The sequence below is a fragment of the Hydra vulgaris genome, chromosome 03, assembly GCF_038396675.1.
Source record: "Hydra vulgaris chromosome 03, alternate assembly HydraT2T_AEP".
Classification (NCBI taxonomy): Eukaryota; Metazoa; Cnidaria; class Hydrozoa; order Anthoathecata; family Hydridae; genus Hydra; species Hydra vulgaris.
The window spans coordinates 62,421,643-62,441,389 of NC_088922.1; the positions used below are offsets into that span (position 1 = coordinate 62,421,643).

Below are 19,747 nucleotides of genomic sequence, written 5' to 3' on the forward strand. Positions count from 1 at the left end.
ATTCTGAATGTCTAATATATCTTAACACTGAATATTTTGCTATAAAATTTAGTTTCTCTACCTGGGCTACATCATCATTTTATTGAAGCAATAAATAAATAAGCAGGACTTTTTTTTGACAGTGGGATGATTTTGCTTTATGGTTAAAATAACACTATTTAATAAAAAAAAGATAACAGGTAGTTAATTAGATCTCTAATAATGTAAATAATATTTTAAAATTGATTGATAAAGTATAACTTGAAGTCCAAATAAGTCTTATCTACTTTCTGTAGTCCAAATTAAAAAAAAACTCTTAAAAGAAATCATTAACTTGTCTAAAAAACTCTTAAAAAAATCTTAAAGAGGTTTGTTTTAAAAAGAGAAATTCTGAGTCAGAACAGAACAAAATGTTTGTTTAGAATTAAATTAAATTAGAACCAAATTAAATTGTTTAGAATGTTGGCGTTTACAAGAAACAGCTTGTTCAGTTGGAAAAAAGAGTTGTCATATAAATATTATACATGTTTATGCATGTGGCGTAGTTGTAAAGCACTTGCTTTATAAACAAGAAGTTTCAAGTTCAATTTTTACCATGTCTCTTTTAGTATTGTGCTTAACTTGTTTATCCATACAGTAGCCTTGTTTGTTGCACATCAGAGTAATAGATTCAAGACAGATATAACAATGATTTAAAAAAAAAATCTCCTTAATTGTAATAACCTCCACAGTTTTTTTAATTTCCTTATCTATTGGGGAGATAAGCAAGGTAAAAAAAATATGAATTAAAAAAAAAAATCTGTTGCCATGTGTTTAGTTTTTTAAGCATGCAGGATGCAGCTCGTCAAAGTATGCAAAACATTGTGGAGAAGAAATTCATGTTTTAACTTAAATTGAAGTTTAAACTTACATGGCAGAGATCATAGTATAATAATAAATCATAGACACTTGCAACTGATGGCAGGCAACTGATGCTGAGGCTTTTGAATTAAAAGATTACTGCATGTTATAAAAAAATTAAAATTTTTAAAAATTTTTTAATTATATTGTATATTGTAAAATAAAGATGACTTCGAAAAAACTACAAAATTGAAGTATGGAGGCAAATAAAACCCAAAAGACTTATGGATGAATTTTTAGAAAAACCTTTGTACTGTCTTGAACTAAACCAACAAATTTCAAATTATTTTAAAACACTCAAGCATTAAAAAAGCTATTTAAAACCGACAACTTTTTTTTTTTAACTCTTAGCAAACAAAGCTGATTTCTACTATGAATAAATCATGTTACTATAATAAACCTGTTACCAGATTTGACTAGATTTTAGATTAAGCCAGATAAAAAAGTTAATAAACAAAGTATTAAAAAATACCAATATTTTCTCCTGTTTTACTTGATGTCTCAAAACTCTTCAAATTAGCTAAATCGGCAAAATCTTTTGTATCATAATAATCAATAGGACGATTTCCCCGAATAATAAGATCTAGTTTTGTCCCACATAAGTAAACTTTGCATGTCTAAAATGAAATTATCATAATCGTCATTATGATCAACATCAGCACCAACATCATCATCAAGCAAGGAAAATCAATAGATTTAAATAAAAATTTATTTAAAATTTTCTAGAAAAAGCAGGTTAAATTTAATAATATTTCTAGAAATATTATTAAATTTAATACACTTAATATACTACATTACTTATATTACCTTGGCTAACCATGCAAAATAAATAAGTGAATTATGATTGTCTAAATTCTATAATGTAAACTTTCATTATAGAACTAACTACATAACTAATAATTGAATAATTAACTAATTATTGAATTAATACTGAAAAAGAAAAAAAATTTGCAGATAATTTTAATTTTTCATTTTAAATTATTAAAACTTGACTGTTTATCTAAGAATTGTCAAAACTTTTCTGGTTATTGGACTACAGCATGAATATATATGTTGATATTACAGCAGTAATATCAACAAAAATAGGTTTTGAATTCAACCAATAGTCATACACAAATTTTCACTCAAACCACTGTGCGCAAATAACAAAAAATCATACTGGTTCATGCAAACGTACTTCATTGACCCAAAATTTTGCTCGTTCCCAGCTGGTGCGATCTGTTAAGTCTAAAATAATACATAACTATCAACATTATATTGAAGAAATTTTTTTTATTTGAATAAATAACACACTTAAAAATAATTTTTTAATGACTTATTTGGAAGAATACAATATCGTAGACTTAAGGCAAAAAAAATTTTATTGAAAGTAATTGGACAAACAATAAAAGAAATACAATTCTTGAACAAAAAACAACATTTCTCAGTGATCAGTAGTGGTCATTGTTTAAGATAATTTTAGAGCTTGCCTTACTGATTGTTGAAAAAAAAAATACATATTGAAATTCCTAGAGGACTTGTGTCTAAGCTTTAGCCATTGAATGTTTGTTTCAACAAATCCAATTAAAGACCAATTTTACAAATTGTGGACTAAATAAATAAATTTTAAGTTTAGAAACTCTAACAAAAAGCTGCTTACAAAAAGCAAGTATTAAACTTCTTCTTCAAGAAATAAATAACATTCCCCTTTTATTTCTTGATTAACAAATTTTCTAGCTAATTGTTTGCTGGTTGATAGATTTTTTTTTTTTTTTTTTTTTTTTGTTATTCACCTCCTCAAGGCCATGAAGGCCACTACAGATGAGGAGGCTACTCAATAGTGGTTATAACCCTCTCTCAACTCTATAACTCCAAAACACGAACCTCGACGAACAAGGCTGCTGCGCGGAGAAACAAGTTGAGCGCGGTACTACCAGGGATGTGGTGGGGATCGAACTCGGAACCTCTCGCTTCTGAAGCGAGCGCTTTACCACTACACCACTACCGCATATGTTACCTGTTATTTAAATTAACAACAATGATTTAAACAAAGATATTTTGAAATATTTTGCAAAATAATAACAATTATTAATAGTTGCATACTTAACATGAAATGTTTCCTATTTTAGTAAAGTAATAAATAAACCATTAAGAACTCTATTACAGATATCATTTGATCAAACTACCAGTAAATTAAAAAAAATCTATTGAATCTTGGAATAAAAAAATTATTCATTTAACTGAATGATCTTTAAAGAAACAAAAATTATTTATCTGTTGAAAAAATGTTTAAAAAAACATTTTGAATTTTTTTTAATTAAAATGATAAATGCAATACTAAAATTGTCATTTTAGTCAAGGCTTGTCTTCTTCACTTTTTCTTGGGTTTTGAAGTCTTTATAATATAAGCTGCAATCTACAGACTGGAAAACTTATTTTAGGTGCGCTTAATTCATAACAGTTTCAATATATGACATCATTGTGGATTATTTTTTTTAAGATACAGAAGTATTTTTGTCCGACAATCAGAAAATCATATTTATTTGTATAATTTTTCATTAAATTCTAAAAAATATTTGTAATATAATTTAATAAAATAAAACAATATATTTGATTAAATACATAAATAATCATGTGAAAAATATATATAATATATATTTTTCACATGAGATATTATAATTGTTTAGTGAAGTAAATATTCTATTGCTTTACTGTTGAGGCACGGCTGTCTAAGTATAGGGTTAAATCCTCCATTGGAAACTATTTTATCAAATTTTAAATGTTTCATTATAGTAGTTTTATGTTTTTTAACTAATTTGTTGTTTATTTATATTAACACTACATTATATTGTTGTTAATTATAGTTTATTTAGGTAGTCACTGTTGAGTGAACATATACTGACTGACTTGAATAGATCCCTATTTAAGTCAGTCAGTATATAGTTTATTTAGGTAGTCACTGTTGAGTGAACATATACTGACTGACTTGAATAGATTTAAGTCAGTCAGTATATATACATAGGTTGAAGGACTTGAATAGATCCCTATTTAAGTCAGTCAGTATATATACAAATAATAATTAAAAAAGTAAAACAAAAAAGTTTTTACCAACAAGTTAGGACCAACATAGGAGTTGTACATTAATAACCTTTTTTCTACTTTCACCAATAATCATTGGAGTTTTGTCACTTTAAAAACTTAAAACAGATAAAATAAGTAATACAAATTTTACAAAATAAATTTGACATAATTTATTCTTACACAGACAAATAGTATATATTTTGTTAAGATGATAAAGTACACTAACTCTTTAATATAAAAATGTAGACAAAGATTTATATTTACAATTGTTAAAAATTTTTTTTGGGGATTTAGTTTCAAATAAACACGATTTGCTGATTGTAGCAGAATAAATACTTTATCTTGAAAAAAAAAATCCGCAATGACAACATATACTGAAACTGTTATAAATTAAACATGCGCAAATTATAAAGATCCAAGAACCAAGAAAAAATCCAGAATGCGAGCTTACTCAAACTAAAACCATTATTTTTTCTTTGATACTAACTCAACACTTGGGGACCTCTTTAATCTCTAACTTAAAAACTATTAACTAATTAGTAGTAGAGTAATTAAGTAGTAGAGTGATTTCCCTTGAAAACAGATTTTTAGTAACCACCCATTAAAATAATTAGAAAAATATAAATTATAACAAATAACAAAAAACAAAAAAAAACAACTGTTTTTTGCATTTTTTTTGTTAAGATTTATATTAAAACTGAGTTTTTAACCTCTTAACAAGAAAATAACAGAAATTAACAAAATTTATTTTGAAAATTTATATCTGTAAATTACTTTTATCATTAAGATACTGAATGGTAAAAGAGTTTTTTTAAAGTATAACATTATGATATAAACGTTGGTCGAAAAACTTTTGATGAATAATAAAACTGTTAGTTATCAATATTAAAATTTAATAAAACCAAAATCAATTATTCTTTTTTACTTATTATGCTTTTAATTAAAATATATAAATTAAATTAAATATGCAATAAAAAATCAAGTTAACTAACATCAATCAAGTTTTTTTTGTCAAAATAAATTTTTTTCTGCTAATTTTTCAATGTAAAAACTTAAATTTTACTTATGTAATTATTTTATAATATGCTAATTTAATGAAGTTTTAAATTTTAAGTTATTAAGAAATGTTTTTACTACTTAAAAATTTCATTTTACATTTTATGTATATGGAATAAGCAAACTTGTATTTTCAATTAAAAAATATTTTCTTTGAAGTTTTTAACTAATTAATTTTTTTAACTCAAGTGAAAAAATTTACAGCATGAAATTTTAAAAATTTATTTGTGTTAATTAAAAAAAATTATTTTTTATAAAGTTTTTTAGAAGATTGCAACAGTAATTGTGTTAAATCGAGCTGGTTATTCACCAACTATATTTTCTCTGTGTAGAATATGTATAAAAAAGTGAGATTAATTTTCAAGTATTACAAACCAAAGCATACAACAGCAGCTTTTGCTCCTCTATAGTAAATTCTACTCATTGCTTCATAGCGTTCAGAGCCAGCTGTATCCTAAAAAAAAATAACCAAAAAAATTATATTCTTTTGTTCAATTGAAGAAAACATATGCAGTTACAGTTTTTAAAAGTTTAAAACTAAATGTTAGTTTGCTTATAATTTATTTCAACAGCACATAGAGGAACAATAACAAAGTCATGTAAAAGTAAAAATTGAAAAATAAATTTACTGTTAAAGGAATGCTCAACCTGTTGAGACATATTGTGTTCATATTAAAGAGAATGATAAAAAAAAAAAAACGTTTGGGCTAAATTAATTTTACAATTGATCTTTTAAACAAACAAAAAAATCAATGATGTCATGTACTAAAACTCTTACAAAAAAAATGCACTTGAATAAATTATCAAGTCTGAAAAGAAAATTCTTATATATCTATAACTCAATATCCAGATATCTTTACTTTACCAATTTCTTGTAAAGTTTGCAAACCTTGTTATGAAACCTCATATCTCTCTCCCACCTTTATGTTTTCCAGACAAATACAATTAACAGTTTTCAAGTCTTTATTAACAGCTTTTAAGACTTTATTAGCCACCAACTTTCTTACTCTTTAATAAAATTCTTTGTTTTCTGGTTACTCCCAACTTAAATAGTAGTTTCTTGCAGCCTTGTTGTTGGGAGTAAAACAGTTAAAAAGAAAAATGAGAATGAAAACTGTGTTTTATTTATTATTATTTTATGTGTTATTTATGTTACAACTAGTTAGAATGTTTTTTAATTTAGTTTAATGAAGTTATTAGTTATAAAATTTTCACAGAACTAAGGTGAGTGTTTTCCTTGTAAAATATCAAAAAATTTACAATTTTTAGAAATAAAATTTTGAGTTCCTTTTTTTAATTTTAAAATACAATTAGAAGTTTTGCATAGTGTATGGAAAAATATTGATATGTATTTCAACAGTTAATAAAATCTGGAATTCAAAACATTTAATCTCAATATATTACTTTTCATTTATATTGTATAATAGTTAGTTGTATATACTGTCCACCTCTCAGTGACGACTTTGTAAATAATCAGATTAAAAGCATCTATAAATTTTGCATCTAAATTAGTTGAAAATAAACAATTCTCAGGTCTTCTAATCACAGGAGACTTTAAACTTGACAGTACCACATGGTCTAATTACACTGCATCCACCACAAACGCACTAGCTGAAGGCTTTATTGAGATATTTGAGATGGTTTAACCATTATTGAGACATTTCAACCATTTAATGCAACATGTCGATTTTAATACTTTCAATTGAACTCTATATTAGGCCCAACTAACACTCTGGATCTTATATTAATTGAATCTTCCTATTTTCTCTTGAAAGACAATCTCTTTTGGCTGCAGCAAAAAACAACGAGCTCATTTGTGTCTAACATGGAATTATGATGTAGAATCTTTAAGCTCTCCTACAAATTTGTTTTCTTCATCTCAACATTTAAAAATGGTAATTAAACATGTACTTCAAAAATATTGATTGGGTTAGTTGTTTAAGAAATTTAAATATTGATAAATGATATGAAACATTGCAATCTATCTATATTGAGGGATGTTTACTTCAAATACCAGAAATTAAAAGAAGTAATCTATGCAATAAAAAAAACAAAAAACTTTAATATAGAAACAAAGACCGAAACTGGCATTTAGACACTAAAAAATATAATAATTGCTGCAAAAAGGTAAAAAAAAACTCTTGTTTATACTATTACTAAATATGAAAAATCTAGAAAAAAAACTTCAATGTGTTTCACTTTAAAACCACATGTTGCTGGACTGTCCCGAGACAAATCCAAAACTCATCTATCGATATATAAACATGAAACTTGAAGTTAAAAATCAAATAAAATCTATGAAAAAATCAAATGGTAATGTTACAACTGATCAAAGTAATACAGCAGTAACCCTTAAAACTTCTTTTCATATGTTTTCACTCCTTTAAGTTTAAGTCAATCATTGCTAGCATTCAAAAAACAAGCATTTTCTGGGATTGATGAGACGCCAGTCTTAAATAAAATTAATTAGAATTACATACTATCAAATCACTACTATCAAAACTCAACTTGCATAAAGCAGGCGTAAACGGCATTCACACACACATTTTCAATAAATGTTCTTCATCTCTGAATGTGCCTATCACTTATAAAAGATTACTTAACCAAGTATCTATCTGATAATAGCCTTTTATCTCTAAATCATGTATTATCAATTTATTAGAAGCTGTAGATCAGATCTGATATTCAATGGCAAGAGGCTATAGTGTAGACGCTTTATATCTAGATTATATCATGATCTTATGCTTCACAAACTTTCTGGTTATGGTTCTCTTACATGCTACTTAATTGGAAGTCTTTTCTTTCTAATAGAACACAGCGAATTGTCATGAGTTCTGCTACTTCATATTGGTTACCAGTCACTAGTGGTATCCTACAAGGATATGTTTTAGAACCTCTTCTATTAGCCTATATACATCAACGACATTACAGACCTAGTTAGCAATCCAATAAAGTTATATGGTGATGACAGCAAAGTTATTTCCACCAATTTGACCCCTGACAGCCCAATTATGCTCCAGAATCTTGGACTACAGCCTGGCGCTTATGTCTCAACTACAAAAAGTACCTTATCTTACACCTCAAAAAAAATAGAAATCCTAACCACCAATGCTATATTTTGACAAATGAAATACGCAATCGAGGTGATTTAATCTACAACAAGGCTGTCAAACTCACGACCCACAATGTATAATTTCGTGGCCCACTCTGTATAATTTATTATTCAGTTTTTAAGCAAGTTATAACATTTTTTATATTTTGTTATTTTGTTCTCAGCGATTGCTTTTTTGAATTTTTAACTTCTATATTGCTATTTCATTTTTTTTTGTTTATTTTGTAATTTCAGTTTTTATTTAAAACAAAGTTTTTAAAATTATTTTAAGATTATTAGAAAAAAATTACTTTTTTAACAGTTTGTACAAATTGTTGCAGTGAAGCAGGGGTGCATGCAAGCTTTGTGTTGTCGGAGTTAATCGTTAAACACTCAAAACCTTTTACTTGTTTTTACTTATAATTTTCAAAATAAAACTAGTCTACTACCAAACATTAAAGTCTTTTATTTTTCACGGCCCACCTAAAAATTTTAAAATGCTTATTTGGCCCATATTAGGATTTGAGTTTGACAGCCTTGATCTACAACCTCAAATTTATTAATAACTTAAAAAATATTTGTTGACTTAACCCAGAGCCAACTATATGATCGAATAACCCAAGGACACTCTTAGTATCTCCTCAAAGAGTTCTTTAATGCATTTGACGTCAACAATAACATGCTAGCCATCTCTACTAAACTTTATTTCTTCCATAACAGAGTCTCCCTAAAAGAGACACTAAACTTAATTTCTTCCCTAACATCGGCTGACAAATGGGAAGTCGTCAGCCGATGGAATTTACTCCCACAAACTGTGCATAATGAGGAGAGTTGACTCTCCTCACCTTAAAATCGTATAATTAAAAATCATATAATTTATAATTATCCACCGAAATGCTGCTACAGCTAATTGTCTACTGACAAGGAGCTAAAGGGTTGCTAGCAAGAGAGAGAGAAAACAAAAAACATATTTACTTTGTGCTAAATTTAGCATTTTTATTTAGTTTAGTCCTTATGTTAATACTTTCTTGCCGCAGCTTATCATTATTATATTATGATACTAATAATAATAAATCATTATTATATATATATATATATATATATATATATATATATATATATATATATATATATATATATATATATATATATATATATATATATAAATATATATATATATATATATACATATATATATATATATATATATATATATATATATATATATATATATATATATATATATTATATTTATTTATATATATACGCATATATAAATATATCAATATATTGCCACAGCTGGGTTTTCTTAACCATATCTAGATTTTTTATAGCTTAAGTTTTTGTTTTTTTTTGTGTAAAATGTTGCTAATTCTAGGTATATTTTGTTTTTAGGGTTTTTGATGATAAAATTAAGACTCAAATGTGAATGTCGGTTCTGTTGAACTGAGCTTCAATTTGTTTATCTATAGATTTAAATTTAAAATTACATAAATATATTAAAATATACAAAAGATACAAAACTTTGAACATCAACAAGATTTTCACCAAACCAAAAGTACCCAACCTTTCAGAAAAGGTTGCTAAAGTCAATGATTTGATTGAATGTTGTAAATAGATGTTTTCAGACAATACAATCGCTAAAAAAATGACCCTAAAGTGCACCAAGGCCGCTTACTTTATGCAGTACAGTATTGCACATTTTGAAGTTGTAAACATTTGCAGATATCAAAAATTCTCTATAATTGTTGATGTTTACATAAAGATTGTCTTCTTCTATTTTTTATGTAGTAGCAAAAGAAAGCATGAGTTTCAGTTGATACAAGATGTATTTCAAATCCAGCAACATGTAGTTTTAAAGTGAAACACATTGAAGTTTTGTGTGAAACACATTGAGTGCTGTCAGTGTAATCAGCAAGTATTGTTTCCTTCTTAAGAAGTATTACTGCATCATACTCATGTTAACTTTGATCTTTTAGAAGTGGCCAGCCACAAGAAACTTAGTACTAATGAGTTGAATGGATTACTTGAAGCCCAGTTAATCTGCCAACCATCATGAGAAAAAGAAGTTCAGTTTCGCTTTGCAATTAAGTTGCCCTTTCGGGCAACTTAATTGCAAAGTTCAATTTAAGAATTTAACTTTATAAATTTAATTTTATAAAACGAAAAGTAACTAAAATAATAATAAAACTAATAAAAGTAATCTAAAAAAAATTTTGAAAGTACCAAAATATTTTGAAAGTCACAGTACCAAAATATTTTGAAAGTCACAGTACCAAAATATTTTGAAAGTCACAGTACCAAAATATTTTGAAAGTCACAGTACCAAAATATTTTGAAAGTCACAGTACCAAAATATTTTGAAAGTCACAGTACCAAAATATTTTGAAAGTCACAGTACCAAAATATTTTGAAAGTCACAGTACCAAAATATTTTGAAAGTCACAGTACCAAAATATTTTGAAAGTCACAGTACCAAAATATTTTGAAAGTCACAGTACCAAAATATTTTGAAAGTCACAGTACCAAAATATTTTGAAAGTCACAGTACCAAAATATTTTGAAAGTCACAGTACCAAAATATTTTGAAAGTCACAGTACCAAAATATTTTGAAAGTCACAGTACCAAAATATTTTGAAAGTCACAGTACCAAAATATTTTGAAAGTCACAGTACCAAAATATTTTGAAAGTCACAGTACCAAAATATTTTGAAAGTCACAGTACCAAAATATTTTGAAAGTCACAGTACCAAAATATTTTGAAAGTCGCCAAAATTTGTTTACAGCGTTTTCTATAATCAATTAGAACATAAAAAAATTGTACGACCGTTTAAATGACTGTTTAAAAAAATACTTCCTAAATAGAAACTAAACACTTTTATCCTTTAAACAAGAAATATTTTTATTTTTTTACAAATTTTATTTAAAGATTTAGAGATAAAGTAATAGAACTAAACTTTTCAAAAAAAAAAACTTTTACAGGCCTTGTTAAAGTATGAAGCCTTACACTTTTATTTACAGCTTGTATTTTACGTATGATATGGTGATTTGAGTTATATATTTTAAACAAGATAATTTAAATATTAAAAAAAAATTTTTTGAATATCTAAATTATACTTTAATATTATTTATGTGACATTTATTCAAAAAATATATGGTCGTAAAAAAAAAGCGTTTATCTCAACTGTGAATTTTTTAAAGACACAAGTTATTTTATAAAAAATTGCTTTGATTAAAATTTAAATTAAGTATGACTTTAAAAAATATAATTTAGTTTTGAAGAAATGTAAAATAGTAAAATGTTGAATGTAAAATTTAGTTTGAAAGAGCTGTAAAAAAGTTTTGCAATTTTTTTATTAAAGAAATTTATTTCTAATTATCTGCTAAATCATTACATAAAACATCTCTCTCCATCATATAATATGCAAAAGCAAATTAAAGTTTTTTTGTTTCTTATTAATTCAAAATTGTGTAAAGTTCTTTTGATGTAATACATTTATGAACATAAATTACATTTACAAATATCTTATTGGTAACTGATAAAATCTATCAATAAACTGTTTATAATCTTTATCAAAAATATTACATTAAATACGTAAAAATTAAAATTGTAATAAAGAAACAAAAGATTATGTTAAGTATAATATTGTTTTCTGAAATAAATTATAAGAAAATACAATCTTTTTCAAATACCAAATTTAGATTCAATCTATAACTTTTATATTAGTTTAAATGATTTTGAAAGTGATTTAAAACTAAATTCAATTACAATGAGTATTTTAAAATACTTTCAAAATATCAATAGTTTTTGGGCTCCCATAACAAATAAGATCTTAATAATTACAACAAATAAAAAGCAAAAGGGTTTAAAGTATTTGTTAATTGCTTTTTTTATATTTATCAAGACTTTGTATTATAAAACAGAGTGCAAATTTTTTTTATAAAAAAAGCAAACAAGTGAAAAAACTGTTATTAATAGTTCAAAATTTACTTCTATTTACAAAAATTATTTCTAGTCTACACATAGCTTATAAGAAAAAAATGACTATTTTTTATAAAGTTTTTTGCTGAATGCAAAAAACTTTATAAAAAATAGTGACAGGCAACTAAAAACATTAGCAGGCGACTAACATTAACAAACTGGTTACTTTCAGTCGCCTTTTTGGTGACAGACTAGAAATCTGAGTGTACACCCCTGTTATATATACAGATATAAATGTATATACATATACATACAAATATATATACATATACAACAGACATTGCTTTCACAAAGCTTGGTCTATAAGATGTTATAACAGTGTGGGTAAAAGGAATAATGAAATAACAGTGAAACAAAATAACAGTGTGGGAAAATAAAAAGAAAAAGAAGCTGAGAAAGTACTTTCTGACAATGTTTTTGAGGAAGCCTCACACTATTTTTAATCAAGCTATGGAGAGATAATGCTTATCTCTATGTTTTTGTAAGCTAAGGCCTAAGCATATACTTCTTTTAGAAGAAACACATATAGTAAGTAAACTTCATTGCAAAATTCTATTATAAGTATTAACAATTAGGCAATTCCTAGTATTAGAAGTAACAGTTACATATATGCTATAATGTAGCTTTAGTTTAAATATTGAGCAATTTTTTAAGTATACAAAATTATACATAAAAGAAAATACTTGATGATACATAAGTATTCATTTTCATATTCATATCCTTTCATCATTTTCATATTTTTATCAGACTTTGCTTCAAATATAAAACTCTTAAAGGAATAATGTAAATATGACATCATATAATTCTTTTTTTCAAACAACAATTTTTTGTTTTGAAAAAGAGTGAGTAACAAATAAAAAATATAACTTTTTTCAAAAATAAAAATTACTTTACAATTTTGCTTTGAAAGCGAAAGCAAAGATTATTTTAGGTTTTCAAGTATTAAAAGATATCATTGTGCTTTCACGTGCTTCATGAAAAAGTTTAACATACATTTTGTGCAAATTTTTAATGCATTCTTAAAAGACTTTTGTAAGTAATTTAATTGTTAGTAGAATAAATGAAAAAGATGAAGAAAAACCAAAAAAAGAATTGGGTTAAAAATAAGAAAACTTTTTTAAAATAAAAAATTACCTTATTTTTTTAAAATAAAATTTAATTATTGAACAATAAAAAGTAATGTTTTAAAATAAAAATTGAATAGAAATTAAATTTTCGTTGTTTTAATTTCATCTAAATTTATTTCATTTGTTATTAGCGCTTATATCTAATGCAAATGTTTAGGTGGTTTTTATAACATTAATTATGTCTTTTATAACATTATGTCTTTTATCTTACCACTTAAAAATCTTTATACTAACATAAATATAAAAAATACTTATTGTAAATTACATAAGGAAAAATGATCTAAAACTTTTTTTATTGACAATAAATGAAGATAACTACTAATTTGCTTTTTGGTTTTTACCTTTTTCATATTCTTCATAAATTAATTTTTTATAAAATATTATTTAAACATAATTATTTTTTTTTACAATTAATATTTTACCTGAAACAAAAAACAAATAATTAAATATAGAGATAAAACTTTTCAATTTTAAAAGTTCTTTAATTTTATTAGAAGGAATTAAATTGAAAATAAGTTTTTAATTAAATTAACTCTTGTTATCTTGCAAACCTACATTAAAATAGATAGAAATTCAAAAATATATAAAAAATAATTTTAAAATAAATGAAAACATTTAATTACAAAAAATATTATATAATTAACTTTACCCACAATCCTAATATTACTGATTTTCCTTGAACGGTCATTGACTTAGCTCCAAAAGCTGCACCTATGGTCTGTAAAATACTATGGTCTATAAAATATTCAATGCTACAAAGTAATAAAGTAAAATTTTTAAAAATACAAAAAATTATGTACACTAAATTTTAAAAATATTTGTTTTAATTGTGACAGCATAATGATTCTATATTGAGGCAGGTGAGCCATTTTAGCTACAAGGAAAGCAACATAGGAAATGGAACTTAACATAGGAGACAAAATACTCTAATATAAAACGCCCAATTTAATTGTGAGTAAGGGTTTTTAATCCTTTTTAGATGGTTTACAATTCTAATCTTTATTCACTATTAAATTGAGATACACAATTGTACTAGTTTTTAAAGGTGATGAAATAATCAATACTGCAAAAAAAATTTGCATAATGAACCTAATACAGTAGGCAATAACTTATGTCTTTTACTTTTGAAATGACTTTTTAATGCATTTTCACCCATATTTTTAACATTAATTTTTTACAAAACATTTAACATTCTTTTACAAAAAGACTATACTTTTTTTAATAATCCGATTTTTGTATTTAGGTGCTTGCAACCATGCATTTGAAAAATGTGAATCTCAAGGCATTCTGCTATTTATACTTTTACTACTTACACTTTTTCTAAACTTATATTTGCATAGTTATATAATAAATCAAAAGTAATTCAAAACTTTAGAAAAATTAAATACTATAATTAAATTTGCAAGCCTTAGACTCCACAATTCCAGATAAAACAAAAATAAACTAAAAAATATTAATGACAATGCCATTCATAGGTTTTTGGCTCCTGTTTGTATATAATAATATGTGATTTGCTACTTATCAACTATTTATTTATTTGATTGTTAACTTAGTGACTCTGATAGTTAACTTTGTAACTCAGATAGTTAACTTTGTGACTCGTTTTCCTGAAAACCCTGATCATTTACCTTCACTTCTTGATTTATGTCGGGTCTCTGACCCTAGCATGTTTTCAGTTTCTCTTTATTCTCCCTTAGGTGATTCTGACCATGCAATGATCTCTTTAAATCTTTTAACTTGTATTTCATTTTCAGACCCTTTTTGTAATTTTCTTCATGATGGTCCTTGGGCTGATGTCTTTTCTCTCACAGCTGAAAAATGCGCCTCCAACTTAACCTCCTTGATTCAGGCAGGAATGGATGCTTTTATTCCTTCTCATCAGTTTTAAGTCAAGTCTCATTTTACTCCATGGTTTTCACCCTCTTGTGCAGCTGCTATATCCAAATGTAATCGTATTTTTTTATCTTTTTCAAAGAAACAACTCTCTTGGGCATTTCCAAAAAATCATGCATGGAGCATTGCATCTGTTGCAATAATTATTTGAAAATAATGTCAAATGGAGTCATGCACAGAACAGAAAAAAGCAAAAAATAAAAAATTAATAAATGAACCCTATTTTCTCTGAAAATGCATTAGTGACGAGTGTTTTGTTTTTTATAGGTAATTATACAAGCATTCTTAAAGATTATTACAAAGTTACAGAATTTAATGATGTATTTTTGCTCCACAATAGTAGTTTAAACCAAATTCACGTGCAGACAAAAAAAAAGTAACGAATGGAACATCCAAACATTAGTCATTTTTGGGTTGTATTTTTGGAAATAAATCAATTGCGAATATCATAAATAACAAATATATCAATACTAATTAATTAAATACATGTTTGATAAAAAACAATACTTTAATATATTATATTAAAGATAAATAATATATTATATAGTAAATATATTATATTAAAGATAAGAAAGATATAATAACACATTTTTAACAATAAGTTTAGTTGAAACACTTTGGCTCGATGATAATGTGTTCACGGTTATCAAAGTGTGGTTGCGGTACTAACGGTCTTAACTCACACAAGTCATGCCAGAAGAGGTCATCTAGATGGGTATATAAAAATGAGTTCGTTTTGTTCTTTTAGAAATTTAATATGTGCCATATTATCTAAAAATTCTAATACTTCGGCAAAGTATGTCTTTGCTCTACTAGCAGAACGCAATTCTGCAAAGACAAATATACATGGGGATATAGTATTAAATTTGTACCTTTCAGATGGAGATGATATTGCGTTTATCATTATGGTATAACTGAAATCCATCTGATTTTAGAAGAATTAAAAATGTAAATGGATGAATAGTCAGTTTATAAATATAACAAAAAGTTTAATACAAAATTATTAAGTTTTGTTATCGTACTACAAATAAAATTATAATTTTACTTACTTGTATAATCAATTCATTTTCTGACATTTCGGCAACATAAACAAAAATATACACTTTGTTGTTGCTTTATATATACATGACGTATATTATCTCGCGATTGCTGACGCAATAATACGCACGCCTCTAACAAAGATGTTAGTGGTTGTTCAATGTTAACAACCTGAAATTTTCATGGTATATGCAAAGGCAAATATCGTGGGGAAGATCATTTCCTAGTTTGACATAGAATGGCTGCAGACCATAAAACTTAGATTTCCCCACTTTTAAATTAATATGCTTACTTTTAAAAAGTGAACATGCTTCTCCTATGATCATCAGCATGTGATCAATTTGTTTCTAAAAGAAAACAAAAATTGTTTACAAAAACTGAAAACCTTATTAAATAAAATGCGATTCCTACATATAAACGATGTGTCATACCTTCTCTTTTGTTTTCTTATTAATAGCAACATCTTTGCATCCTGGAGTTATTCTACTGATACCTTCTCGCAAATAAAAAATCAAGCACTTAGCAATTAACATCGTCCAAACCAGCGTAGCCAGGGCCTGATTCTGAAATATCAGAAAGTAGTATGTTTTCACGTTTACAAACTTCTTTTAAAAGGTATTTTCTTTTGTTTGAATCAACAGGTAATGCTGAATTAATTTTTATAAGTGCCTTTCCAAAACTCTGCGGAGATAAAAAGGATTTTTCAATATCAGATGTAGATTCACCTCTCACTTTCGCTTCTTTCTTTTGCAATCTTTTCAATGTACTTCCTCCTTTCCTTTTCACTCATGTTAGCTCTTTTATTTTTCATTAGCTCTTTTATTTTTCATTCAGTTAGTTTCAGCAATCCGATATTCTGGATGTTTCTTTCTAAATTTTTTCTGAACTATTGAATGCTTAACTTTGTTCATTTTAATTCTTAATTCTTTTAAGTAACTGTTTTCAATCTAACTAAATTATATCAAACTAATTAATTAGCAAATTTGCGATTCAAACGTTATAAAGCTAAAGAAAAATAACTATCACGCACAGATGAATATTTATCAGTGTGTGATATGTCTGTGCGTGATGCAAAAAAAAACAATGTTAAAACGTCATAGAAGAAAAAAAATATTTTTGCCATTCAATTCAGTAACTTAAAAATACACAAAGTAAAAAAATCACTTTCATTGAAACTTTTTTATCACTTCTTTTTCTAAATAATTAGATCTTTTAAATCACGAACGGAAATTCAAAATGCGGTTCACTTTGGCATAAAATTTAAGATACCTCCAAGATAGCTAGTTGCAATTTATGATAATGAAATATTAAAAGACATCATTATTAAAAATCAAAAAAATTTGGGCCATGAAATCAATTTTAAATATTATAATCACATGTAATAAGAATTTTTATTTTTTGTCTCAAAAAAACTTTTTATTTATTGCGAAGCTTGAATAATTAGAACATGAAGAAAAACTTGTCTTCTATAATTTTTCTTTTGGATAATCAAAATATCACCTATCTTCTTTTGAATTCCATCTTCCGAATTAAAAAAATATTCATTTTAAAATTTCATTTTTTTTTTACTCACTGGAATGGAAATACCCTCTTGAGGACAAACAGCTATTTATTATTGCAAGAAATTGATAGAAAAAAGTGCTGTCAAATGCTAAACTCCATTATTTTTAGTTCACTAAATCTCCTACCTTATCTCAGAAGTAAGGCTCTAGAGATCTTTGGAAAATCTTTAACAGCATTGTTAACAAAGGAAGGTCTAACATTCCATCTCTCATTCATGAGACTGATCTTATTACCTCTCCCAAGGATCAGGCTGAACTATTTGCAAAGAACACATTTTAAAGATTAGATAATAACTTGCAGTGTGCAAACAATTTTAGTTTGGGTTAAATTTTATCAGCATTAAAAGTTTGGTGGATAAAAACAAAAGATATCAGCATCTAGAGCCATTTTAGAGGTAAGATTGGCAGTAAAACCTTATGAAAAGTCTTCAAAATATCAAAAACAATAGGCTTTGGTTTACCACCTTAATTCACAAATTTTGCTGTAACATGAGATAAAAGTTTTAACTCAAGAGTAGTTAAGTCAAGAGGATATCACATATCTGTATATCATATCCATATCACATATCTGTATATCATATCCATATCTGTATTGATAGTTTGGTAGGACTCAATGAGATATTAGAAGCTTGTTAACTAAACATTTAAATACTTTGTTAATATTAGTAAAAAAAACTTGGGAAATAATTAGAGAGAATAGAGCAATCTCCAGATTTTTTTAAAAAAAAAACAAAAAAACAACACAGATACCATTCACATAATTGAATTCTTTTATTTTCTAACAGTCAGAAAAACTAGATTTAGTTAAGCACTTGTTAAATATTTTAGAAAGTTATGTTGAGAGCTCTGAGAATACTTTTTCAAGATAGTGACAGGAATGTTCTCCAGACAACAAGCTGTAGAAGAATTTAAGAACAAAAAACTTTAGCAACAGAAGTAGAATTGATTTAGATGTCTAACAATGGGCTAACTTGTTTTTTTGGGGTGACAGGAAGAAAATGTTCATTAGATTCAAGAGATGAATTAAAGGAAAAGGAAAAATAGAGGTCTTTGCACGTAGTTCTGCCATATCCTTGGTAGAGATAATACAATCAGACCTATTGTATTAATGATGGAAATATGTCTGGAATTATCCATAAAAAGGAGTTTTAATTTTATTGCAATTAAGAATCTTTCTCTGCATGCTGCACTGCTCTCTTTAGAGGTGGAACAGAATTCCAGCAGTAGAAAGCTTATAATTTTAAAGAATTTATTTATTCTATTATATCTTTTTTTAAAGAATATCAGTTAAAATATATAGAACTTTTTTATAGAGGTCATTGAGATCAACTTCATAAAAAATAATAAGATAACATCACTCTAAGAAGTTATTACAATTTACTAATTTGTTTTATTTTACTTTTAATTTTAACACAAAAAAAAGATAAGGAAAATAAAAAAATAAAAAAATTACTTTTTCTAATAATATAAGAAATAAACTTATCAAATTTGTGTGTAGTTAGTTAAATAAAAATTTATTCATCATTAAAAAAATTAAACGTTTTGGAATCAGAAAATATTAAGTAAAAAAAAAAATCATACATTTTGGTAAGGTATAGTTGAATTAAATCTTGAATAAAGAAATCTTTCAACTAAACTTGTTTTGCCTCCATATTCTTTTCCCAGTAGTACAACTTTTAAATCAACCTTTTGACTTGCCATTGTTCAGTTAAATTCATTTTTCTGTTAAATTCATGATTTTTCTTTGTTAAAACTATACCACAAAAAAAAAAACATAAAATGTTTATTTAAAAAAATTACAAATACAAGCAAATATATGAAATTTATTTACTTATTCATAATGTTTTACAAACTGTTAAACATTATGAATAAGTAAATAAATAAAGAATCTGAGTGAAATATAATAATTTATTGGTATAAAATTAAATACTTGATTTTAATGTATTTTTTTTTTTTTTTCTTAAAAGTTGTAAGTAGCCATATTTAAATGTTGCAAATAAGCCAATATTAATTGTGATTATATTGAAGTTAATATAAATAAAAAATAATAGTCATAAA

The 19,747-nt window shown here is 25.7% G+C and overlaps 1 protein-coding gene across 2 annotated transcripts in view; it reads right to left on the reverse strand.

The window, feature by feature from the left end:
• The window catches only part of LOC100201995 (ras-related protein Rab-24), a 38,021-nt gene extending 18,577 nt beyond the window's left edge, over positions 1-19,444 (reverse strand). For both annotated transcript variants that reach the window (XM_065793939.1, XM_065793938.1), the window contains exons 1-5: positions 19,271-19,444; positions 13,846-13,914; positions 5,371-5,449; positions 2,039-2,106; positions 1,352-1,496 (exon numbers count right to left, since the gene is read on the reverse strand). In XM_065793939.1, coding sequence (XP_065650011.1) covers positions 1,352-1,496; positions 2,039-2,106; positions 5,371-5,449; positions 13,846-13,914; positions 19,271-19,390 — 481 coding nt within the window. In that variant the 5' untranslated portion in view covers positions 19,391-19,444. The remainder of the gene's footprint in view (positions 1-1,351; positions 1,497-2,038; positions 2,107-5,370; positions 5,450-13,845; positions 13,915-19,270) is intronic.
• Positions 19,445-19,747: the final 303 nt, after the last annotated feature.